This window comes from Heliconius melpomene, chromosome 13 (genome assembly GCF_056956725.1).
Source record: "Heliconius melpomene rosina isolate 202511_hmr_F chromosome 13, ASM5695672v1, whole genome shotgun sequence".
Classification (NCBI taxonomy): domain Eukaryota; kingdom Metazoa; phylum Arthropoda; class Insecta; order Lepidoptera; family Nymphalidae; genus Heliconius; species Heliconius melpomene.
Genome location: NC_140401.1, coordinates 11351422 through 11378474, shown reverse-complemented (window position 1 = coordinate 11378474; position 27053 = coordinate 11351422). Strand labels below are relative to the sequence as shown.

At 31.9% G+C, this 27053-nt stretch overlaps 1 protein-coding gene across 17 annotated transcripts in view; it reads right to left on the bottom strand.

The window, feature by feature from the left end:
• The window catches only part of rg (A kinase anchor protein rugose), a 424034-nt gene that overhangs the window by 150513 nt on the left and 246468 nt on the right, over positions 1–27053 (bottom strand). For 8 of the 17 annotated variants that reach the window (XM_085196877.1, XM_085196885.1, XM_085196888.1 and 5 more), the window contains 21 exons: positions 22312–22452; positions 19212–19354; positions 15416–15629; positions 13684–13906; positions 13197–13339; positions 12646–12732; positions 11968–12071; positions 11609–11799; positions 11019–11335; positions 9090–10632; positions 8421–8566; positions 7695–7859; positions 7074–7253; positions 6225–6311; positions 5744–5851; positions 5368–5518; positions 3641–3799; positions 2602–2690; positions 1944–2117; positions 1607–1654; positions 151–261 (listed from right to left, as the gene is read on the bottom strand). In XM_085196877.1, coding sequence (XP_085053003.1) covers positions 151–261; positions 1607–1654; positions 1944–2117; positions 2602–2690; positions 3641–3799; positions 5368–5518; positions 5744–5851; positions 6225–6311; positions 7074–7253; positions 7695–7859; positions 8421–8566; positions 9090–10632; positions 11019–11335; positions 11609–11799; positions 11968–12071; positions 12646–12732; positions 13197–13339; positions 13684–13906; positions 15416–15629; positions 19212–19354; positions 22312–22452 — 4524 coding nt within the window. The remainder of the gene's footprint in view (positions 1–150; positions 262–1606; positions 1655–1943; positions 2118–2601; positions 2691–3640; positions 3800–5367; positions 5519–5743; positions 5852–6224; positions 6312–7073; positions 7254–7694; positions 7860–8420; positions 8567–9089; positions 10633–11018; positions 11336–11608; positions 11800–11967; positions 12072–12645; positions 12733–13196; positions 13340–13683; positions 13907–15415; positions 15630–19211; positions 19355–22311; positions 22453–27053) is intronic. The other 9 variants (XM_085196889.1, XM_085196879.1, XM_085196880.1 and 6 more) reach the window with 7 other exon arrangements.

The window sequence follows — 27053 nt, the reverse complement described above, 5'->3', positions numbered from 1 at the left end:
ATATTTCTATAATGAAATCGCATTCATCCATGTTCGACAATGGCTTTTATCATACAATATATGCTATTATTATGCTAATGCTAATGACAAGATAATCGCTTATTCAATGAACTTTCATAAAATATTATTTTTGCTTATTATGTTGCTTACCGGATGTTTATTATCATCTAGAGCAATCTCGCTGGACGTCTCGGGATCATTGTTAGTTGTTTCAGTTGAATTAAGATGAAAAGAACCAGCATCTTCTATAGAATCCACGCTCTGTTAAATATATGATTGATTAACAATTAATTTGCTTTACATTTTTTTAATTGTTAGGAAAGATTCATGTATTTAAACAATTAAACCGTATTGGATAAAAAAAATTGTAGGTACATTATGAAATCCACCTATTACGTGATTTTTATCGTAAGTTATTTTTATCAAAATTTACAAGGAAATAGTAAATATAAAGAGGTAAAAAGTAGCAGAGGTGAATAAACATCATGCAAACCAGGTATAAGTGAAGAAGCAAGCGAAGCGTAAACATGCAAAAACAACATAATATGTACAATATCCTATAAACTTAAAAATAAACTAACGTAAGTACAGATTCAATTACGATATGTTGTAAAATCTAGAAATTAAAATATTGTTTATATGGTATATCTATAGTATAAATTGTAGGAAAGTTAATATCACAATTGTTATTAGTACAAGTCCAATATAGATTTCTAAATTACTGTTATAGTCCATCGAATACAAATTATCAGATAAACTGCAATTGTACAAAAAAGAAAAACAATAAGCTTTTTTAAATATTCCTAGATATTGATTAAAAATCTCAGTTAAAGTATTTAAGTAACTAAATTAAATATATTTTTTTAACATTCCATTTATTTTTGGTGCAAAGAAATTTGTATAACCAACTTTTAAGCTTAAACCATTATAGTTATTGTTAATATAAATATGAAACATATTAGACCATTTTTCTTAATGTATATTCAGAAAATAGTAATATGAGAGATCTATATTATATTATCTTATTGTTCTTCTATACGCTTCTAAAACCTTTCTTTATAATTTTAACTACACAGAACCTAAGACTTTTCCACCTTGCCAGTTCCTCCTTACCGGTTGAGTGGCGGAACTCAACGTCAATTAAAACACAGTGTTACGAGAGCGAAAAAATAATAATATGCATATTATACTTCATACATTTCTTAAATTAATTGCATTGTAAATGTGTTGTGCTTGTGACTATTCTTATCAGCAGTTGTGAAATATATATTTTTATACAAATAGACTTATATTGTGAGCGTTGGCTTAGATTATTTATTTTTTATATATACATATATTTTTGTGTAAAATTGATATGACAAGCTTGTGTTTTTAGAACTCGGTGAATTTAACGTGAGCAATGTTAGGAAGCCCATAATACCCCGCAATAATACATAAATATTTTTAAAGGAAAGTTGAGTAACAAAATTTTGTTAATAAAATTATATGTAATTAAATTATAATTTTATAAGTATTTTACAAAATAAGCAATATTTTAATAATCGTATTAAAAGGCTTCCAAATGGTGTCGCACTAAGAACTCGTGTTTAATGTAACGTGTACAAACCAGGTTCACAACCGACACCGTTATCCCTGATAACGTTTTCGATCTCGGCTTGAAAAATAAAAATCATATAAAATAATTCTGTCACCAATCTAGCACCCAACACCTATATTAAGTAGGAGATATCACAAAAAATAAGGAAATTCACTAATAATTCTGTTTAGTCACTATGAAGCTAATAGTTCTAGAGAAACGTAACATCAAATTAGTTACTATTGTCTAAAAGTTAACACTTAAGAAAGAGTCCTCGCAATCTAGACAGAGACGAAAGAATCGAGAGAAAAAAACGCGAAATTCCTATCTAATAGTGACAGATCGATCCCAGCAACCCACAACTGACCTTTATCTTGGTTTGTGTTTTCACACGAAGACTGGATTTGAACAGCGGTTCTTCTTTCTCTGAATGCGGGGTTACCGCCAATTCCACGATCTTGGCTTTCTCACCAGAATTCGGTTTAACTTCGTCTGTAGTTGTTTCTATTTTGGCGACATCTTTGCCCTCGTCCGTCTCATCCTTTATTGATTAAACGCGACCGCAAAATAAGAACGAATGTAAAAAGCGTTTGATAAACACACACGACACATTAAAATCCAACGAAAACCAATAATGTCAATGTATTAGCAAATGAAAATCGCTAACGATATTATGTTCAGGTATGTAGGGGATCATGCAAACGGGGTCCTACACTAACTGATCAAAAATTCGTCGTGATCTCTAAACTACTTTCTTCGAATGAGAAATGCATGCAAATTTTTCTGTTGAAACAATGCTTAATTTTTTATTTTAATTTAAATACAAACAAACTGCTACTATGAAAACTAAAGTTATATTTACCAAAAAAATGTACCAAAACATCTACACGAGACAAGAAATAATATGATCAAATTTAAATTTTAATCTAAATAATTATAGATAATTTACTCGATTCGTTAAGATTATTACCATGCCTAGTTTTGAATGAAAATCAATATAGATATAATGAACATTCTAGTCTTACCTTCATGGATGGTGAGTCTAATTCATTCATAGTAGAATTGTTCTCGTCGACTACAATCATAGCGTACTCGACGTCGTCACCATTATGTTCTATGGAAAGATATTTAATATTAGAGATAATTAAGATTAGAACTAAACTAATAAAGCTTTATCAAAGCGGTTATTTTGTTCCAAGTTATTTGATCTTTAGTTTACATTAAGGGTTAAAGCGAGGAATGACAATAAGAAAGCTAATTAACTACCAATTGAAATAAGCTTAATAATACTGAGTTAGTAGTATACAAACAGTGCTAAAGTTCCAAACGAAGGGTTAAAATATTTCGATACAATTCAAATCTTTCTAAAATCTCTGCGTGATTTATAAAATAACACATGATCTATTTACAATTAACTAAAAGTACAGTCAAAATCATCAACAAAATTTAGAAATCTTCATTACCTGAAACATGCACTTTAATTTCTAGATGATATCACACACTATGTATGTACCTATTAATGGTGGAGCAAATCATAATAAAAACAACTTAAAATCGTCAGCGATGCCTAAGCGGTGCTATTATACACTGTTTTGTCATTTTATATAAGATCGATATAAGATGTGAACGAGAAATAAATATCCTATATACTCGTATATTTTTTAACTTAATGGAAATAATGATAAATAGATAAATAAGGTAAAATTTATTTAGTTATTAATAAAATATAAGCCTATAATAATTATTGAAATATATTAAAATATACATTAATATTTTTGTAATGGACAAAACAGCGTGCGCAAACATCGACCACATTGATAATTTTAGACGTTCACATTACAGTATAATATTTAATTAAGTCAAAAGTTACGTAAGAGTAACATAAGCTTCCAAAGCTTTTAAGCGCTGAAGCCACATAAGAAGAATTGTTACTCTTTTGTAAATATAATCAAAAACGTTGATATTTTTCTTTACATCAAGTTACAAATAGAATTTTCATAGAGAGAACCAAATTTTATATTTTTTTTTAACTGTTGCAATGCGAACGCCCCAGGCCGCGTTTACCTGCGTGCGCGCGGTGGTAATTAGCGATGCGTGCGTGCGCGTGCGCGTTAACGTGTTGCGGGCAATCGAGCTTGCAGTGCGAGTGGCGGGCGGGGTGCCCACCCGGCAGGAACTGCGGGTACACATGGTGCGACCACTGCGGGAACAGCGGCCTCGACCCTGTTCCCGGAGTAATGGAAGACTCGGGAGGATAAGGAAGGATGGAAGATTAAGTAGTGTAAGAAGAAAGAAAAGTCGAAGGAAGAATGGGAATGTAGCAAGAGTCAGAAGATGATATAGGGAGACAAGAAATTTTCGAAATAAAAGTCAGGAAGAAATTGGAAGGGAAGTTGGAAGATGCAGTAGGTTAAAAAAGAAATCCCCGAAAAAGAAGTTGAAAACATATATGGAATAATTGATTGAGTAAGACATTAGAAATTGACAACAAGGATCATAATAAGGATTTGATGAAAAAATTCTCGAACAAAGTCCAAGAAAAGGCAGACAAAAAATAAAGGAAAGATATAACAAGTGTTTGGAATGCAAAAAATGCGTGTAAAATAAACAATTCACGTGGGTATACCAACAAAATAACAGATTGATACGTTTCATGTAAGGTGTTAGTGTTTAGTCGACGTCATCGCAGTGTGGCAGTGACAGTAACGTAGATTTTACCAGTGTCCCAAATGGTGACGCGTATTTCAAGCGGCGTGAAAAAAGGGGAAAAACACCACTTCAAATATAAATTATTATATTAGATACGTCATTATGTTTCCGATTCATTTACGATCAAAAGTAGACCCAGCAGTATAACTTATTAGCCAAATTATTTTTGACAAAATGTATTGTAAAATTATAGTTGTCATAAAGATGGTTTCTTAAGTTTTTTTTTCCACTTTTGACCGTGCTCAAAATGTTTAACACATTCTAAAAGTATGTTAAAATTAGATAAATTTACAATAATGATCAAAAGTTTTAAAAACAAATAGTGCGTCTAAGCGTATTGAAGAAGCAAAAAATGAGTCTACTATGTAATTTTTTTGATGATCGATGATTGTAATATTAAAAAAAAAAACATTCTTTTTAATTTCAAAATAAAGTCAAGCAGTATTATTGCTACGAAATTTGTTGTAGTTGATTTATTTACAGATGATTCGAAAATCAAAAATATAATATTTTTAAACTCGATAATTTAAATCGATTCAATTTTGCAAACGAATATAAGAAGATAAAATTAAAAACTATAATATAAATGAAAATTGCTAATAATAAATATATTATGAAATTAGGGCGATTATAAATGCGTTACAATAAATGTACCTACCTACTACCGAAAACATTCTAGTTAAAAAAATTATAATACTAAAATTCTAACTCCAAGTCCTATTTTCGATTCTTTACTAATCTAAATCTAAGAACATGTCATACAAAATTATAAACTTAATTAAATAAGTTTGGTAATTTATTTAATATTTCGTTTATCTTTTGATATATTTCACAAAATATTCGAAAGAATAAATTTTTTATAGAAATTAAAACCTATAATTTCTGAGATACAAATTCTTATACATAATTTGTTAATTTGTTGTCCAATATCCTGAAAACGACTAATCGTATTTTGACTGGGCCAAAGTACACAAAACCCTATATAACAAAACTGAACATAACAAACGATACAATATTCAAGTAACATATGACCGAAATTCTAATCCAAAATATTACTACAATTAATATCTACAATACCGTACCGTGGTGATCATGAGAGTGGTGAACCCGCCGCGCGCAGTCAGGCTGGGCGTGCGATGGCGGCTCCAGGATATCACGGTACTTGGACACCATTAACACGGAGATAAAGTAGACTATAGCCAGGGATAGGAATTGGGCTTGTTTTGTTTCCTCCTGTTGGATTATTGTATAATATTATGTTTTTATTAATACCTGTATGGTTAAACTGTAATTTTATGTTGACTTAGACACACACATCTCACATAGATCACATTATAGCAATTCAATATTTATAGACATTGAGAAAAATACTGAATTATAAATTGAATTTTAAAAAAATTAAACAATGCAACCGTACAAAAAATATTTTCATAGTTTTAATAATTTAACATTACTTACAACATCCCTATAGATGACCGCTCGTAATCTATTCACATCCATATCTTGAAGTAGCCTCTCTGGATCCTTGACAGGGCTCGACGCGTCTGCCAAGCTTGCTACTACACTCTGTTCATTGTGAAGGCAAAAGAATTACAATTATATAAAATAAAAAAATATAACAGGCCAAATATTAAGAATATAAATATTACAACAGACTCTGGATTCTATTCGCCCGCGAGAAAATTAAATATTTTGAATTTTCTTAATGTGAACGGAGTGTTTTAATACTAGGTTCCCAGGTTCAGTGAGTTTGACGGAGAGATTAACTTTAGTAGACCAGTGGTAAATTATGTGACATTTAAAAAAAAAGCATGGTAAATTCTTATTTTGAATACAGATCAAAATCTAGGTGAAATAACATCTTGACTTTATTAAAAATCAATCGCGCAAGCTTTGCAGATACCAATACGAATAATCGTTACATCACTATTAGACTCACCTTAGGCGACGGGGATTCCCTGTTGCGCGCAGTACAACGCTGGCGCTCCTTACATTCGAGGCAGTTCCGCACCGCGCACGTGCACACCTGAACACCGAATTGACGACTACCGCTATACTACCGCTATAGAACTACAATACTAACTCCCACCGACGCATGTTGCCTTGGTATCGTGTGATATTTAATTATTATAATTAAACCCCCGCTCCCGCTCTCGACTGCGCCGGCTTGTACTATCCAATTATTTTGTGTTCCAATAACTTTTAAAAGAATATTTAAATCAGCTAAGTCATTCTAAGATTAACGCGCGCAATTCGCAGACAGACAAAAATTATTAAAATCAATGATTTGAGTTTCATTAAATACACATTACAAAATAGTACATGATATAAATGCCGAGTTATATTTCATATTTTTTTTAGGTATATAATAAATATTAGGGAAAAGTCGGCGAGAGTTTTAGTATCTAGATAAAAATATAATTTAATATCTATAACTAAATACTAATTTAATAATATTCGTAAATCATTAGATGATTATAAATTTGTCTTCAAGAAATTATTCAATATATGGTTTTCTTATCTATCTATGTAGTAAAAGCGAGACAAAATTATCTAAATTCCATTTATTATGGACATATATAACAAACAATAATTATATTTATAATAATTACGTATTAAAATCACACAATATCCTTCTTAGTACTACAAAGGATTTTAAAATAATTTATCTAAATCAAAACTATAAACTATAAATAAATAAGGATGTAGAAATTTAATTCGACTATGAAAACAAAACTAGTTCTCAAATAACTTTAGCTATTAAAATAACAATATTAGAATTCCCTACCAGTCTCAAACACTGTCGTAGTATTCCACCGCTGGACATATTCTTTTCTGCCTCTAATTCGGCAAAGTTTAATGCACTTGCGAATATTAAAACATCGGCCATCGACACGAGGCGTTGCAGGAAAGTAACTGCGACTTCAACTGGCATGCCTTGTGTTGGTTCTATAACGTCTAATTCGTTCTGGGAAAGATACATTTCATTTTAATACACCATCATTTGTAAAGAAAATAGAGAAAACAAAGTTATGGTGCTTTTAACATTTTTAAAAAGTATAAGACTGAGAAAGCCTCAGTTAACTGTTTAAGCGCTGCGCCATGATGGTCTAGCTTAATACATATTTTAAATTGAAATTTACATAGAAATTCGAATATTAATATTTCTAAAAAAAATAGTGTTTAGTGTCACGCTGTATCCTGCACACAGCAGGGTATTTTCCGCCGAATTCCGGAGGCATTGCGTGTTGAGTGGCTGAACTTAACGCAGCGCTTTGTCCACGAGACCAGAGAAAATGCAAATATTTCATTTATTCGAGTAGGAAGCGAACACTCAACCAGTCGCGTTTAGCATGGCTGGCCTCTTAATTTACTTTTATGAAACATTTTTTGTATAAAATATACTAACATTAGGTGAAGTGGCACTGGCAAGTAAAGGCAGCAGTCCACCACAAGCGATGATAAGGTTATCAGCGAGCTGACTAATAAGATGCACAGTGTTCACCACGAAGATAGCATTTTCACTGCTGTTCACGAAATCTATCACTGATTTTGTTGAGTGACTGCGCCATACCTGAAAGATTAGTGCGTTGAAGAATTATTATTAGTCATCAAAAGTACATGTGGTTTTAATAGAAATACATAAGTATGAAGTGAACTCGTATGAAGTTTATACGTAAGTCAAAACCAAAACACTTTTCTATGTATTAAACAATATTGGGGCCTTCGTGGTGCAGTGGTTCAGCGCCTGACTATACACGCAATGGTCGTGGGTTTGATCCCAATGAGAGGGAATTAACATTTTTTTATTTTTTCGTTATGGCGAGGTTAGTTCCGTCACTTATCAAGTAGTGTGTCGAACTCGAGTTAAACGCGGAGTTCTCTCGATGTACCCTAAGCAAAAAATATATTTTTTCTTCGAGACGCTAACGAACTCTCAATCATGGAATATGTTGTTATTATTATAAGAAATGTACCTCAAAATCATATTTGTATATACATATATTTTTTAACGTGTGTCATTAAGCAGAACAGGTTACTTTATTCTCCGCCTTTAGCCCGTAGTGTCAGTAGCGTTTAACTAATATTAATTAAATAATATAATTAAATTAGCATATGTTTAATGTTTCAATACTTGTATATCAGTCTCCAACGAGAACAGCACATCAGATAGCAGTCGCTGGTGTATGTAGGACCAGCGGAACTCCGGTATACGGAAGGGCGGGCGTGTGGGGCCGGGCGAAAACATTGGCCTGTTGCATTTTGATGGACGTTTAGTTTCTGAAAACATTGTTCATTTAGTTAAAAAAATATATTTTTAATATTTTAAAATAGATGCAGGTATTATAACATACGCAATTATTTTTTACGAAATTAGTGATGTACAACAACTTACAAATTAAATACAAATAGTCAATTGTATCGGTTTTAACTCATTTAACGCATAAAAATACATAAATTTTAATATAGTACAAAACTAAGCCGCTTCCCACTGATTGACTTGTAGATACTTCAATGCAAGCCGTAATATCTGTTATATTGATGTTGTTTTCAATGATAGACAACTGAAAGTATACCTATCTATTATATTATTAAATTTAATTCGTTATTGAACAATCAAAGGTAGTAATGTGACGCCGGTCAAAATATATTGTTCCTTTACTCAGAACAAAGAATGACGAAATAAGGATAACCAAAATCAATCTATAAGCACCACGCGGATTCAGCTGCGAGCGGAATACTAGCATTAATTTACTTTATATATTTTATATATAAAATAAACGTTAGGTACTTTTATACTCACCAAAATGGTTAGAATCAACCTGTGTGCTAGTAGAGGCGCTACGAGGCCGTTTTGGCGACGTCGACGTATTAGTACCTTGTGAAGAGACACCTTCACCTCTATTGCTATCCTGCTTCATCTCACTATCACCAGGCAAACTAACACGTCTTTTATCTCTTTCCCTCTCTTCTTCACATCTCTCATTTTGCTCCTTATTCGCAAGAGAAATATTCTCGCTAATCGTCGATATGGGAGGTATTTCGTGTGTTTCGGTATCTTTTTGTAATTCTATTCTTTGGCTTTCGTTTTTGGCGTTTTCTTCTACAACTGTGACTTCTGTGGAGGTCGATTCACTTTTTTCTTCTTTAGATGGCACTAAAAATTCCCCATCGAGAGGTAGCACGTTTCCTTCATGGGGGTGATCTGACGGTAGAACCCTTTGAGGGCTATCCATGTTAAGATTTTTAATTTCTTCACTCTTAGACACAACAGTATTAATTATATCCATTACTAAATCGTGAGCAATCGTTTCCGCTGCCTGTTTTTGATCTAGTATGTCCTCTATATCAGGTTCTAAGTCTTCGCGACCATTGGGTGTATTTCCTTCTGAATGCAATCCACCGGAAATTGCTCCTGAATCAGTATCATCATCTGTCTTTAATCTGACCGTTTCTAAAGCAACAGTTAAGACATCATTGACAATATTTATAGCAATATATTTTGGATCATCAGTTGATACGTCATCTGGAATTGAATCAGCCTTATCTTGCATTTTCTTGGGGCTAGTTGCTTCACTCGGCGTTAGATATAACTCGGACGGATCAGACATTTCAGATTCTCTCTCATTTGTTATATGTAATCCATCAGCCACTCGTTCTGGGCTCGCTGTTTCACTAACAGACAAACTAGAAGGCAATCCTTCGCTCTTATCAGTGTTATCATTTAAATTATCACCTATATCACGTACTGGAATGTAATCGAGGCTGCCTTGTCTTGTCAGTGGTTTGTCAGTTTTGTCAGAATCTAATTCCATAGTTCCTATACCAGATTCTGAGCTTTCTAATAATTTATTCTCAATAATTGATTGCACTAATTCAATATTTTCATTAAGAGTTTTATCTTCAAGATGCTCTTCGTCAATCACGTGTTCAACTTCGTTATTGCTATCACAACCTTCGATGGGCACTTCGGTATTATTTTTAATTGGACTATGCACTTTACACACTTCACTATACACTACTGTAGTCCTTTCTTCTGCTAATTCATTATTTTTTTTACACCTACACGATTCGACTTCTCTCAGAGAAAGCCCTTTGCCAATTTCTGTTTGCGCTGCATGATTTAGAACATTTTGTTTTTTTATTGAGACCGGAGTACTGTCAACACTTTCGTCAGTATCTTGTAACATTTTGGATTTAGGTCCGTCTGCGTGTCTGTCCCACCCGGATATGGTGGAAATTGGCCTTTGTTGTCTCTCAGCAGGGTCTGTTATATTGTCGGCACGTCGCTGCTCGTAATGTTCGTACATTTGCGCGAACTGAAGTTTGAATTCTTCATATGATACCTAAAATGAAATATTTGTTATCAAAATTTTTATTAATGGTGCTACACAAAATAAATGTACACGTATAGAGCCAATTGCAATAATCAACAACAACTCTAATTTAGATATTAATGAAATGCAGTGTAAAAATGATATCTGCTTTGATACATCGTCAGTTTGACAATTGTTGTCTAAAAAGACATATTACAATTGAAGTGTAATAAAATAAAATACATATAACTAAATATTTTAGTACGAAAGAAAATAAATCGTTTAGGCATCTCCTAATTTTACTGAATATATATTATATATGATTTTTTTTAAAATTTACCAAACATTATAATAATTTGGGTTTGACCTGAATGTTAATAGACTTTTATCAGTTTAACACAAAATTTCTTACTGACCTTAGAATGCACAATTGCCAAAGTATCGACCCACACACGCCACCCACCATACTCATGTTTAATTGCGTGGTGTAGCAACATCCTGAACAATGAATACACCATATCCGATATTTTTTGTTCTTCCGCATTTTTAGGATGTATATACGCCATTGCTATAAGCCATTCCTGCCACACTGACATTTGTAACACAGTCCGTCTGTTTTCCCTGTTGTTACTACATAATAATGTCATGTCGGATAGAAATAGTTTTTTAACTTCGAGTAATTGCTCAGTTTGTTTTGATTGACGGATTAATGTGGCTACGACTTTCAGTATCACTGTAAATAAAACAAATTTGTTAGCCAATAAATGTTTATAATAGTTTCTTAAGCCTGACTGAAACTAAAAGAAACTTTAAGATCAGTTTAAATGTGAATCGGCAGAAATGATAATCACTCAGATCTAATGAATATAAAATTTTAATAAGTTCATTCAATAAGATCACACCTAAATCCTAATTTATCAATCAATACAATATATTGTGCTAGTAACAAGAATGAAAACAACATTCTTAACATTAGAAAGTAATTAAAAACGAAAAATATACTTACTAGGATTCTCCAATCTAAAATGTGGCTGTGGCTCCGGATGGCTCGTGTACAATATTTGCTGACCGACGTGTTCCGTCAGCAGTTCATATAATGCATTGTACACGGGCAGGGCGAGCGCCTCCCCGCACGCCGCGAGGCGCGTAGCTAGCAACGTGTAGAGGTTGTGTGGCGACATCACGTCGTATTTTCTTCTAGGAGGGAATAGATATTAGATTATTTTGTCCTTTTTATCATTCTACTAAACGACAAAATGTCTTTTCACTGAATTAATTGCATGTAAGTTGGTTTTTGGCAGTAAATGTTCGTTTATTTGAATTAATTAATAATCCGTGATCATATAATAAGATAAAACATCGTACTTATGAGTGCTTCTGCTGAGAAAGAAGCCAAGAAGTTTCAGCGCCTGAAGTCTGATCAGTTGACTTTCAGATGAAAGTAGTTTAAAAATTGTCCTTACACCACCCTGAAATATTTACAAATCACAATTATAGTGTATTAATAATTATTAATAATCTTTAAAATTTCTAATAAGGCGGTTTAATTCTAATAAGATATAAACCATTATATAAAAAAGCCATTATACAAAATATTATTATTTGTTTATAAAAAAAACAAGAGGAATATATCCGACTGTAAATGTCGTCGTAGCGTGTTTGATTAATTTTTACTCCACAGTGTCTTGAGTTTTGCCCGAAAACCGAAAACATATTTTTTTAACACTGGGTTCTCTCTGTCTACCCCAACAAGAACTTTATGGGTCATCAGAGAGAACACTAAAGTAACAATAGAGTGCACCGCTAAGTGTCATTTACTGCGCCAGCTTGTATATAACACACAGTGACCCCGAACTCCGCATTATGAATATTATGCACAAGACTGTACATGCGAAAGTTTGACTGGTTCCTTTTCGTGGTTGCCTTCTTCTTTACAGCAAGAGTCTTTACTCTAAAGCTGCTTGTCATGCTATACTCTGTTATATGCAGAAATTCTGTATTACTCCGCAGCAAATTAAAGCGCGAAGCTAAAAACAATAATACCTTCGCATCAAAGGCTGGCACCATGGAGCTGGGGTGTTCCGACATTAGCGAGATCAACATTTGAAGTACGTCATGAAGATTTTCATCCTATAAACAAAATAAAAAGCAATATAATTATTATTGTACTGTATTATATAGTTCACGCTGTTTCCCATATATAGTAGAGTAGGTAGAAGGACACTAGTGTTAAGATACTCGGTTCCCCATTTTCGTTAAATTAAAATTATTTGTGTTAATAAAAATGATTATCATTGTTAAAAAATCGAGTCGCAATGGCATGGTTGCTGGATGCTATGATATGTTTCGGAACTCACACAGGAAAATGAATTAATTTTATTTCCGCACGCAAAACATGCAATTTCCCGAAATTTGTGCTTGGAACTGAGTTTCCTCTGCGTTGTGTTATTTTTCCCCTTAACTCTTAACGATATATTAGTCAAATAAAGCTTGTAATAAAAAAAATATGCAGAAGTAATTTTCCAATAAGAAGTCATCAACCAATTAACTGAAACATCAATCATTTCTACAAAATAACTATAAATTATGCTTACTTCATGCATTGTAGTAAGATAATTTAATATGGACTGTAATTCATCCTCCTTTACACCGTTGCCGATCATGATGAGTTGCTTCAAGAACAATAGTATGTAAGCTCGTATCGTCAATATGTCTTTATGAGCAGGGCGAGGTCCGTCTGAAACATTTAAATTTAAAAATTAAAAAAAATATGCTAAAAATCTATGTGCATATATTTTTTAATATTTTTGTGAAAATAAATAAAATAAGGGTAAAATTATTAAAGGTAGAAGTATGAAATATTAAAAGTTTTATTAATATTCGTTATATTATTCCATTATTCAAAGTTATATTATTCAGTTGTATCTTTATTCAAAGCTGAAATACAAATGGTTATCCAAACAGAGCAGTAAGAAAGCTACAATTTTATATAAAGTAAAAATCTCTTAATAAAAATTATTTTTAAGTCATAATAAAATATTTATGTGTTATCTACTTTATAATCAATCAATAATAGCATACCCAATCCTTTAGGTGTTATCCCACTCTTCGTCCTAGGATTGACGACCCAATAGTAATATTTCAATGTATGAACCGTCTGAAGCACTGTACTGACTCGTCTCACACTTCCGTAAATATGGGCATCGGCGAGGAAGTCCGTGGCCAAGTAGCAGTAAAGCCGGGCTTGAACTGCGGCCGGAGTGTGAATCCAGAGCGCCGGGTTGAACAGGATGTGGTCCAGAAGCTGCCATGTCAGGAAAGATTGGCAGAACGACTGATTAGCATAGACTATAGGCTGTCCGATGATTGGTAGCGTAGGCTCTCTTGCATTACAGATTTAAATTATAATGGCACAACTATTCTACGTATATAATTTTTCAATGTTAAACATACATGTATACATGTATATTGCGAAGATTTTTGAATATTTAAAAACTCATATTTAATTCTGTCAATTGTAAGTCCAATTTACAAAGTGATACTTGACGATAGTACAATTTTTAAGCATAATATATAGCAGGTGTCGTAAAACTTAATTTAAGGCCCATCTATATAAGGTTTGTCATATTCCCTTCTATAAGTTCTATAAGTTCCCAACACATGTTATAATAACCATAGACATTAGTCTAAATATTGTGTTTTATCAGAATTAAAAAGCTGTAATAAAAGCAAAAAGTATGCAAATTTAAAAATACATATATGAATATAGTAAAAAAATCGACATCACTTCAGTGAAATTTTTGATATCGTGCAAATTTTTGTGGATTCAGACTTTTTGTGGGTTTTGAAGTTTTAAAAATAAAAGTGAGGATGGGGGGTGACAAGCAAGAGGAGCGTGCGCTAACAACCATCAAAATATAAACAAACAACCACAAATAATAAGTGTATTTTATAAGGACTGACAACAATAAAGTTACTTAAATTACTGAATATAATATCCTATTACAAACTTTTTACAACTAAATAATAATCAATAGGATTGAATAAATTTTATATAAAGATTTGTTTACAATACTAATAATATATTTACTTATAAAAATTATTAGATTGAAAAACTAATTTCTAAATACAATTTAAAATTCAATATAATAAATATCTTTATTGTATTATACAGTATTTTACATTGTATTTAGTGTATATGTCATCAATTTGGATGAGTAAGATACCAAGAGTTAGCTTTGTTGTTGTCTTAGTCACAAACTTAACAAATTTTCTCGTCTGGGTGTGTATATTTTAATAATAACTTCCATTTGCGAAAGTCATTAGGCATAATTAAGTGTAGATCTCTGACGAATATCCACGTGGATATTAAAAAAAACACAAAAAACAGCATTTTCAATGAAAACTAAATGTAAAACGTGATTAATAATACACTAACAAGATTTTTCGTGAATATATCTGTGATAAAATGATAATTAATCGCATAATCTGGAACAAATTCTCGGGGCGCCATTAGGTACTTGTTATTTACGACGCAATACTGCGGTCGCCCGTTACGCGAAATTACGGGAAGGCAGAGTTTTGATCGCAAATTAATATTTCTAGGTACTTAATGTGAATTTACACTTCTAATTCCGAGCAAGCCCTGCCGCGTTCACGCATAGCTTGGATATAATGTACACTGTACAGTTGTATACGACGAGTTATATTAAAAAAAATATGTAAAAATAAATAAAATATCCGATTTTTTTTATTTGTAATGTAAAAAAAACATTATAAACATGTCTTATGTAAATTTCTTCATTAATCATACCTGTTTAAGGAGCAAATCAGAATTAGGTGAACAACAGGTCACCAGGTGTTTTGTCAGGTGTAGGAAAGAAGCTAGAGTGTCCGGTGTAAGATGATCCCTTCCACACCGTTGCAGCATGTGAGATATAACCAGAAATCCGCGGCATTGCAGCATATGTTGTTGTACTGTACTACAAGATTCCACCAGGGAACAGACGAAACCGAGAAGCTTGGAGCTGGAAAAAACAATAAAAAAAGATAGAAGAAGAATAAAATATTTATAAAGATTTTAAATATTTATTCTATTAAATAATTTTGCACTAGCAAAGTAGAGAAGAGCTTATTAGCCAAGAAAAATTATGATATTTTTACCATCATTATTATTTATTTATTTATCGTCTTTAATAAAGTTGATAGCACAATTTCGCTAGAACATTATTAAAATATACGTATATAACATAAATAAATGAGCTTTATTTCTTTCAACTATATTTCTTGAAACTGTCTAAATTTTACATTAGAAGAATGTAACCCATATAGTACTAAACTACACGAAAATCCAATATATTTTATACAATACACCTTTTGTATTTAAAAGTAATTGCTATTTATTAGTATTATGCTTTCAGAGAGTAATCAATAAAACATTTATTTACTAGCAGTTCATAGTAAATTCAGTTTAAACCACGTCTCAGCACATTATCGTCAACTCCACAAGTACGTAGACATTAACCGCGTCGTTAAGCATTACGACAAGGGCTCTCGAGCAATAACTTGCTTATCCTCCCTTTAATGCCGTACTAGTTACCTTCAGATGAAATTATTGTCGATCTGTCATTAGTCTATTATATTTACAGTGGAAACATTTCCATTCTAGCAGCTTCAGCAGCACGCTTTTCCCGGATATGAAAGGGAAGATAGGGGGAACCTAGTGTTAAGACACTCCGCCTAGTTTTCGAAACATCGACATCGACAACAAAACACGATATGCTGCGTTTTATCTACCAGAGTAAAAATTGAAGTGTCTGTCTATAATTTCAATATAACTATGGTTTTTCCAAGTCCATATAGTAAAATATAAACAAACATTTTTAAAAATTTTATCTGTCCGTCTGTTTTTCTGTTTATCCTGGTTAATCTCAGAAGCTGCTGAACGGATACGTTTTTGTAATATCCGTAATGATCTGACAAACTTCAAACCAATGAAATTAACGTAATATATGTTTAACTTAAAGTTATATTTAACTTATAATATAAATCTAGTTATTCAAGCACTAACTTGTGTCAATTATAGTTAAGATACTATTGAAGTTAGTTAAGCTTAACTAATTGGTACAATCAGAACTTCAGAGGTATATTATACTTAATTTTGCCTGTGGCTTCAACCCCTTCATTAAATGGAAATAACTAAGAGTTGCGTGACAAATGTCACATAAGGAAAAACAGGTATACTTAGGATACTCCGTTCCCTATTCTTCGCCTAATTTTTAAGATATTGCGAGTTGAGTGGATTGGTTTTTCATGTCACCAAAGCGAAGAAATAAAAATACGAAATATGCAATTCATTTCTCTAGGTAGGAATCGAACCCACAATCGTCACGATTTCACGCACACGCTACGCCACGACTACCTGTATTACCATATATGAAATGTTTTTAAATTAACAAAGAGTAAAGAAAGCATCACTCGATTCCTAAAATTTATATGTACCGACTTAATTATACATTTTATTTAAAAACCATAAAAAAATATATTACGTAGATTTATCCTCACAAATCCACAAAATTACTTAAGCATCGAATTTACTAAATCACTTCCCACATTTAACACTTCCATATCTATCTATACACATAGTATACGAGTATATCCCTTGAGTCTATACAATAATGACCGAACGGTTCCATCTTAGATAGTTGAGCATCTAATCGCCCTGAAACCCACCGCCATTATATTTAGTATGTAAACGTAAACGATATGAGACGTCGCTCCACATAAATTTAATCTCGGCCGCCCCATGTGACTTTGTATCGGATAGAAAATGTCGGTATTTATGAAATTGATTGTTTATCCTTGATTTTGCTGTGTTTAGAGATACATGTTATGTGGTTATAACATTAAGTATTATGTTTATTATATTTTATAATCTGTGGAATCTTGATTGAGTTTTGGATAAATTACCATTTTTTATTATTTAACAACTTATTTTACGTACTGTGTATCAATTCGTATTGTTACTATCTTCACTTAGTTCCTACTTTATACAGCTTATTAATTCAACGGCGGAACCTACTCGAACAGGAAATGAAAATTACCTTAATATTCTCTTCTATATAGGTACCTACTACAGCCTATACATATTTGTGTAATCACATAAAATTAAACATAATATTCAGCGTATAATTTTCTACAAGTATATTATTGGCATTATAACTATATACTCGTAGATATACAAACAGTATCTCCAATCTGACATGACACAGATTAATTAAAGTTTGAGAACTTGATTCGGATGTTTGTTTACCGCTACTATGTTAAGTGATGTAAAGTACATTTGCACAGTAAATAGAATAAATTATTATTAATGTTATTTCCACACAGTAACAAATAAAAATAATGAATAGATTCCCTACCCTAATTCTCTAATTGCAATAAATTAAAATAATACCTCTGTCCTCTGCGTATATTTATTATAACTCATTTAATATGATATCATGTGTTGTAAGCGCGGCGTTGTCACTCAACACACTATGTTTTGAATTCTCAACACAAAATTCTCTCTAACCCTGTTTTTAGTTAGTTAGGTTTTAAAAGGTTCTTAAACTTGAATAACGATATAGTGAACGAAATCGAATTGATTCGATCGATCGATTCATTTTATTTTCAATCTTATCAGCATGAAAATAGTAATATTATATACCTCAATGTAATTTTATTATAGCAATAAATCCTTTAATATTATTAATGACATTTTAACTTTTTTAAGCACATTAAAATAACATGCAATAAAATAGCACTTTATCAATATTTGTAAAACTTTACTTACATAAATGAAATAAGGTAATTCCCCGATGGGGCGATACTGCTTTAAAACCTCTTTAAATTCTCCTATAAATCCACTCGGCTAACCGAGGTCGACACTAGGCAATTAGTAGTTGTGAGGAGTTAGTTATTATCCGACCAACTCGAGACGGTCGGCTAACTTGAAGAGCGATTAGGCAGCGACATAGAAAACGCATTTAGCTGGGTTACGCGTCCCTGGCTACTTGGAATATTAATGAATGGACTAGAACTAGCGTCTAAACTCGGTTGTATGATTTAGTTTGGTAGTTTTAGCGCTTGTTAGTTTACTTTATGGAACTAATTCCGTGAACTTGGTCTTGCGAGTGTGGGTTCGTTTTGAGTGTCACTGTATCATTTTGTATGGCGGTGGAACTTTACAAACTAGGTACGCAGTGTGCATACTGATAGGATTTCTATTTGCATTACATAATAGCGACTGATAAAACGAACACAATACAAGCGAAGCTTTTAATTTTATATTTCAATGTTGATAATAAGTAGGTATTACAAAATAATCCCTACGTTCTCTCATCTCTCCATTCTTTATTTGTTCATTTATTATAGATACGATCATCAGGCAGGAAGGCATCATTTAAATTTTTCATCGTTCTTATGAGATCCATACTCATTGCAATTCAATACCAAAAACCCACAAACAAAAATTATACCATCCGAATATACCTAAGTTTCCACATATATCAAAGGCATACTAATACTTTTACTATATTTATGTATTATCTAATATGTTTAAAACATACCACAACATAGGATCTCGTTTTGGGTCAGTAGCCGGCGCGTCGTGCGGCAGATCGAGCTGTGCGAATAGAGGGAATAGGACTTGCACACCACCTATAGAATTTAGCGCGCTGTGAATCGAATGTGTTATCACCGCTTTGACCTCCTGTAAAAAATAAATAAAAATAAAGTTAATTCGTGACTATTATTAGATCTTGAAAGTACCTTACTTTTCACAAGGACAACACAAAATTTTTACCGAAGCATCAAAATATTATATGTATGATCATGTGAAATGATAACTATACAATAAAGTAAAATAATTTAATAAATATTTATAAAAGAATTTAGTAAAATAATGTAATATTGATATTACTATTCACTTCAAATAATCAAAAAATTAAAACTTTTATCTTATAAGAATTTACGATGATCATATGCTAATGCAGGGTAAGCTAAATCAGCTTCACGCTTTTTCAAATACAGCAGAGAAAGCAATCAAATCTAGTGCCACAAGGTAGGTAGGTACACCGTTCTCGTTTCCGCCCTTAAGTTCGGCGAAACTCAACGCCGTACTTTTTATTGCCAGCGCTGTAATAATGTATGTCATTCACCCCCATCAAAGACATTGCGTGACAGGTAAAATGATTTTTGTCATATTAGACTAAAAAAAAACAAATATTAATAACATAAATTATTCCTTCGAATTAAAATCAAATCGACAATCAACGCGTACACAGTACAACTCGTTATAAGGACAATATAAATAATATAATGCAAATTGAGATAAATCAAAGAAGACAACAATAAACCTACAAAATATCATTATATCAGATAAATATTTTATGATAGTCTAATAAAGTTTCACACATCATTTGAGAAGGCAAGTATAAGCGAGGTTCGCGAGGAAGTAATCACAGATCAAAGCGTTTCGTAACTCGAGTAAATATTTTAAAGGAGGGTTGATTCCTTCGACGTGACAAAGTGCGCATGAACAGGCGTTTCGTACACTTCCTTAGTCAAATCCCAAGATTATCTCAATTTTATGTGTACGAAAACGAATTGGATGTGAATAGAATGTCGTTCGTATTATCTTTTGAAATAGTGGGAATTTATTTTACGAGTATATTGCATCATTATAGGTAACATGGGTAAGGAGACCCGAAAACTCGTTATTTTAATATATTGTTCTTCTTCTGTATACTTATTTACAGAATGTACAGTTTTAACAGAATGTTAGTTTTTTAAATAGTACATAAGTATGCAGATGTGGTTAAAAGGAGCTGTATAAATGTATGCAATTACTTAGTTTGTATTTCATAGCGTATAAACTAAATTTAAAATGAACTGATAGATTAATAAATCAAACAGGAATCTTATCAGAAACCAGCAAGTGGCGGATCCTTGTTATTATTATTTTTTGATCCGCTTATGGTGAAAGGACTTCATCTGGCAACAATGATCTTGAACTTAAACACATACAAAGCTAATACAAATTTGATTGGTGATTTTATCGATCTGATAGAATGTTTCTTAAATTCTTTAAATATCTGTGTTAAGTAAAGTAAGTCGTGAGAGTCATTTTAATTTTAACAATAAAGTTTATTTCTCAATTGTAATTTATGTAAAGTACTGGGAAACAATAAATTGTAGGGAGTTCTTTTTAAAATCTCCTTTACAAGTATTACAATTACTCTAAGTACACACACACATACGTACGAACAGTCATTTAACATACTGTAATAAAATTAACTAACTACATCACTACTTACTAATTACAGCTAGATTACTAGGATATCATGAGTGCAACAGAGCTGACTAATAGCACCTTGTGCCAAAGGACACAAAATCGTTTAAGCCAAAGGCAATATATCTTTTGTCCTGTACAAACACCATACTTTAGAACGAGAGAAAAATATACAACAAAAAGAGTACTTATTTCATCACAGATGTTATTATTTCTTTAGAGACGGATAGATCCATGTTTTGTCTTTTTCTAATGTGAAAGAAAGAGACAAAAAATAGGATGTCACAATAAAAGTGGACGGAGAATAACGCAAAACTAAACCCTCCTCATTCTCTATCGCACTTAGGAAACGTACATGTGAAAGAGATGAAAAAGGGAGACGTAATGAAATATTACCGAAGTATTAAGACATCATATACATGTAAGAGTTTTACTTCCATACTTTACACTATAGCAATCAATTAACAAGATTTTTTGTCCCTATCTGACCAAGTATCAAACGAATAATAAATAGGTGAAACAAAGTAGATGGGGTTATATCTAAAAAGTATTACTGGTATACCAGGACTGCATAAGGGGGTAGAAGATTGTGATACGTAACGACAATGAATGAAGCGTCACGTCAGTTCAAAAGTGACCCCCACTATATTTTATATAAAATCAAGCAAAATTACCAATTTTTGCTTGATTATATATGTTGTTTTTTTTTCTTTTGAATTCTGATATCCAAAGAGATATGAACGAACATAATGTAGATGAATGTTTTGTATAAAATGTAATTTAATGTATTTTTTTTTAAATAATAATTAGTGGTATCTGTTTTAAGTGTTTTCCTTTTAGCATTCTGTGTCATTAAGGATAAAAAAATATATAAATAAATAAGAATGAATGTAAGGTCGGTCAGGTAATTTTCGGTCAGGTCCCCATTTACCAATGGTTGTTTGTTACTATTCCGTAATTACATCAGAGCGAGACAGATAGATAAAATTATGAAGAAAGAAATATTTTTTAAAATATAATTTTAATAAATCTAAATATCTGTAACAAAATATTAACTGCATACTAAGACAGCATGAGTGCGCAGGAGTTGACTGATATAATCTCATGAGAGAAAGAGACGTACCAGTCGCATTACAATTACGTTAAATAAATAATAATGGGACAGAAAGAGATCGATATACCATGCACTTTAGTATTATTTTTATTAAAAAAATTAAAGATCTTCTTTTTAAATTTAACCTTATTCACATTATTCCTCAAATAAAAAAATTGTGTCATCATTACATCTCTATTACATACACACAACACTAGTTATACTATTTACACTACAATTTAAACGGGAGCTACCAGGCTAGCATGCGTGTGGAGGAGCTCACCTGCAACATGAGAGCGTGCGGCGTGTGCACAAAGTAAGAGACGTTGCCTTTGGGCGCCGACTGCAAACATAGTTGACCGTCCGTCGCCACTGGGTTGTACATAAACACTATGGCCGATGATAATTTACCATCGTAGAGAACCTGCAGGATAAATAAGTATAAATAAAATAAAAAATAATGAAATATCTTTAATGATAATTATTATCAAATTAATTTCACTCGAATATAGTATTTTATGAGATCTATCGATGAACTTTAATCATATAAAATATTTAATTACAATTAATAACACTTAGCTTAGCGTTCAAGCGCAAAAAGCTCGAAAGCTTTCTTGCTTAATAGCCACAATACAACTAATTTTACTACAAATCTGCAATAAGTACAAATATTATTAATACATATTATAAAGTTAGTATAAATTAATTTGATTAATTTATCAGAAATACGTTATTGATGTTATTAGAATTATTTTATAATCAAACAAGCTAAACACAAACACACAAGCGACAACAAACACTCAAAATCCAAAACCAATTACCATTGCATGCAAAAATAACAAAGAAATACATGTTTAAAGAACATAACAGTTATGGAAACAAAATACAATGGATAAAGTACATTTCATGCTAACATTATAAATATAAATACATTACCTAGAATGTTATTATGTTAAGATAAGGAATATGAGGCTCGTTGTCAAAATATATTTTTTTCGCGAGTGTTTAAATGCTTTGTCTGGTTATCAGAGCGAGGAAGTGTATAATTCATTTGTCTGAGTAGGAATCGAACCCATAGGGAAGCGTATCGTTGATATAATTATAACGGGAACGGTCTATTTTGCAATTTTATGGAGGGGGGTCCCATACATTGCAGAGGAAACATAGTGTTAAGACACTCCGTTCCTCACTTTCCGCCGAATTCTGGAGGCATTGCATTCCTAAGGATATCAATGAGAAGCTGGAAAGAAGAAAGTTAAGTATATAAGATATACTGTGATGTTTACAAAGATAAAACATCGTCTTTAAATTTGATATATAAACTAAATATATTATTAGTATATTTAATTTTGATTGCTGATTATGATTAAATTGACAATTTCTTTTAATTTCAAAACAATATTTAATTTACTCTTGTAAATTAGTTGTGAATCAAACACTGATGCAATGCAATTAAACGTAATAATTAATATTCTAAATTGATTTATATTAAAATGATAACCTTTTAAATGTAAAATAATAATGAAATATCGGAAAGTCAAACGCCATATTGCGGTCAATAATGAACGAGAATAGTTTGCATTAACGTAATTGCAGTCTAAAATAAATTAATCACTATGCAGAGCTTTGATTAAATATAAATGTACAAACTTGAATATAATGTTTAATGTTTATGTTTGTACTAGACTGTTCGTATAATTATTAAACAGCTGGAGAAAGAACAGAGAAATTAATAAATTATGTTTTGCTGGTACAGTTCAAGAGTGCGTGTATTTTAACTAATTAAATGGGAACGCGTTATTAAATTCTTAGTTTCAATAAGTTATAACAAATTTGATCTAATAAAAATATTTTGAAATAAAATGGTTTTTAAATCACCGTGAACAGCTTCTATCTATTTAAATAAAACTCTTCCGTTGCTGAGCGATTGACAGACAAACTACGAAAATTAAAAGGAAAAAAAAATAGTTAAGAAAAGTTATAAAAGTATAAAATGACAATTTTCTTCTATATTCCAGGAATTACTATTATGTAACTGCAAGTTATTAGGACATGAAATAGGAAACTGGAAGAATGAAATTGCTGAAATATTCTCGGTATTCAACAGACTTTTGTACTGAAATAATATAATATGAAATACTGAGAATACGTTGAAATGACTTGCTTTTCTATTTATTTATATAAAGTTTATAATAAAATATGGTTTCTGAATACTGAAGAGTAGTTTATTCAGACAAGAAAATATATACTAGCATCATTGACATCATCTTAACGCAGCTTAGCAATTATTTGACTGTAAATGCGGAGGTTGTGGCTTCGATTTCCATATGGAATAAGTGTCGGCCGGGGAGATTTTACATCCTAATATTCAATGCATAATATCCCTAATATTGTGAAAGAGTGGAAAGCGGTGAACGTGAAGCGGTGAGTCTTTTTTACCTCTTTACATGTATAAGGTACAACAGACGACACCATATTATTGTATTCTCACCTTAGCAACGTACAACTGAAAAGTTTCATGATAATACAATTATTACAAATTTGCTAGATTTGATTACATATTTACAATGTTAGATAGTTATAGTTCGACCTAATAAAAGAAAAGGCTATACCCCACACTAACAATGTACATCACACCTTATCATCTAAAGAGATAGTTTCGCATCGAGATTACAGGAACACCTACATATAAAAGTTGGAAACATACTCGAAACTTTATAAGTTGGAGTATATTGTGGTTGCACGGTTGAAGAGTTTCATACTGAGTTAAAAGTTATACCGGCGATTCAAAGTTGAATGATAAAACATACTGAAGTACTAAAAAGTTAGCGAAACTAAGCACAAAGGCAAGATATAAATGATTTTTATTAAAAAAAAAGCTGTATGATATCAACTAGTTTATATATATTTATGATATTACTTCAAACGAGACGTGTGTATAGACAAAACTTTCATTAAATTTTGCAGAATTCAGCGCTGTACAATTCGTGTCACCAATGCGGGGAAATTAAAATATTTAATTTACATGTGAACGAAACGACAATCGTTCGTATTTATAGACACTGCCCCACGGCGCCAATATTGTAAACGTTATAAATAATATTCACTACCTAAAGTACTCTAAAATAATTATATCAAAGTTCTAAAACACACGTTTACCTCTATAAAGCTCGCAGGAATTCATTACTCCCGCTATTACCGAATCGTAAGTTTAAAATTTGGAAATGTTGTTTGTAATTTTACAAAATCCAATGTGAAAACTTATCTAAGGATTCGCTCTAAGCACGACTATAACAATAATTCTAAGCACGACAAGGTATATATTTTTTTTATATTTTAAATTTTCACGCCGTATCCTGCGTATAAAATGGTCTGTAAAGAGAACCTAGTATTACGACAGTCCACGGGTTCGATTCCATTTGGCGGAATGAATTGTGTTCATTTCCTCGCTCTGGTACACGCTATATTTCGAAAAAAACACATCCAAATATACAAACTAAAAACTATTTTTTTGTCAAATCACGACTAAGTCCCCGCTTCTAAAACAAATTGAACCAATAATGTGTTCAAATCCCCGCATTCATATCCGCAGCACATAAGATTCGTTCTGGTGCATAATGTTGGCATTTCCTAGCGACGCGGCAGACACATGTACGTGTGAGCGTGTGACTCTACATCTACAGTCTACAGTTTACATAGTTTTACTGGATCTCAGAAACTTTTTAGCGAGCTTTTGCCGCATTAACTTAAAATATACTGGATTTTACAATTTACTTTTCAAATAATTTATGTCAATTAACATAAAAAGTAACAGTATAATTTTAATTTACCAACTATAAATAAAATTGCTATAGCAATTTAGGTTAAAAGTAAAGAGATTATAATATATATTATCAAGTAACTCTATTCTCCATTTCCCGTTCAAATAAAGAAAACCCATTCCATAGTTTACCAACTAAACAAGTCCTTACAAATATCCCCTCAATAAGATTCGAACATGTAACGGTTATGTATAGAGATATGTCGCAGTCGAAGGTTACTTTATGATAGGGTCTGCAAGGTATAATTAACGTCTCGAACGAAATTATTTTCTGGTATTAACAAAGGAGTCCGAGGGATGTACCCGTCGTAGCGCAGGGTCACAAGCGTGTGTTGTAAACTCAACGGTTGTGGGGATCCCTACTCAGGGGAATGAAATATTTAATATTTTCAATTCTTTACTCTGGTGATGAAACAGAGCGTGGAATTGAAAAAAGATATATAAAGAAACAAAATAATCATTATTAATGTATTATTAATGAAGAAGGAGCACGACCCTATGTTTTATCAACCCTCGAGTAAGCGGACAAAGTAATACAGAAGTCAGAATAATGCATCAGTAGGTGGGTACGTATTAATATTTTAATTTAGCCCAAATTAAATTAAATTTAAATAAGTCGAGGTAATATTCATGAGGCTGTCGAGGTTACAAGGATCACATGCTCGACGAGAGATGAGTTCCGAAAACCCCGAAATTCATTTTCGTAGTAATTAATTTTTAAAATTCAATTAGGAAAGTTATAATGATAATTCCGTCCAATCGAAAAACAGTTGACGGCAGATTGGAAACAAACTTCGAGAATAAATTACCGTACGAATCATCTTCTTAACTTTAAATTAGTTCATTGTGATGAATTCCTTTTTAAATATATGCTAAATAAGTATTTTAATTCGCTGGATGTTTATGATAAACAAAATACATATAACGTTGTGGTGACACAGTAAAATTGGATATTATAGTTGATTTTCTTTGTTTACTTACAAAATACTAGTAAAATAAGTTAAACTAAACCACTTTTATTATATTATAGAGAAATTAAAATCTAATAAAAATGTTTAGACAAAGTAAACTCCGCCGTAGTAAATTAGAAAAATTGTAACACTGGGACATTTTAAATATTAAGACGGTCGCCGTTGTTGAGTACACTGCGGGCCCTGAATATTTCAGTCGTCGTACAGCCTTCAATCAAGGATCTTCCCTCGAGG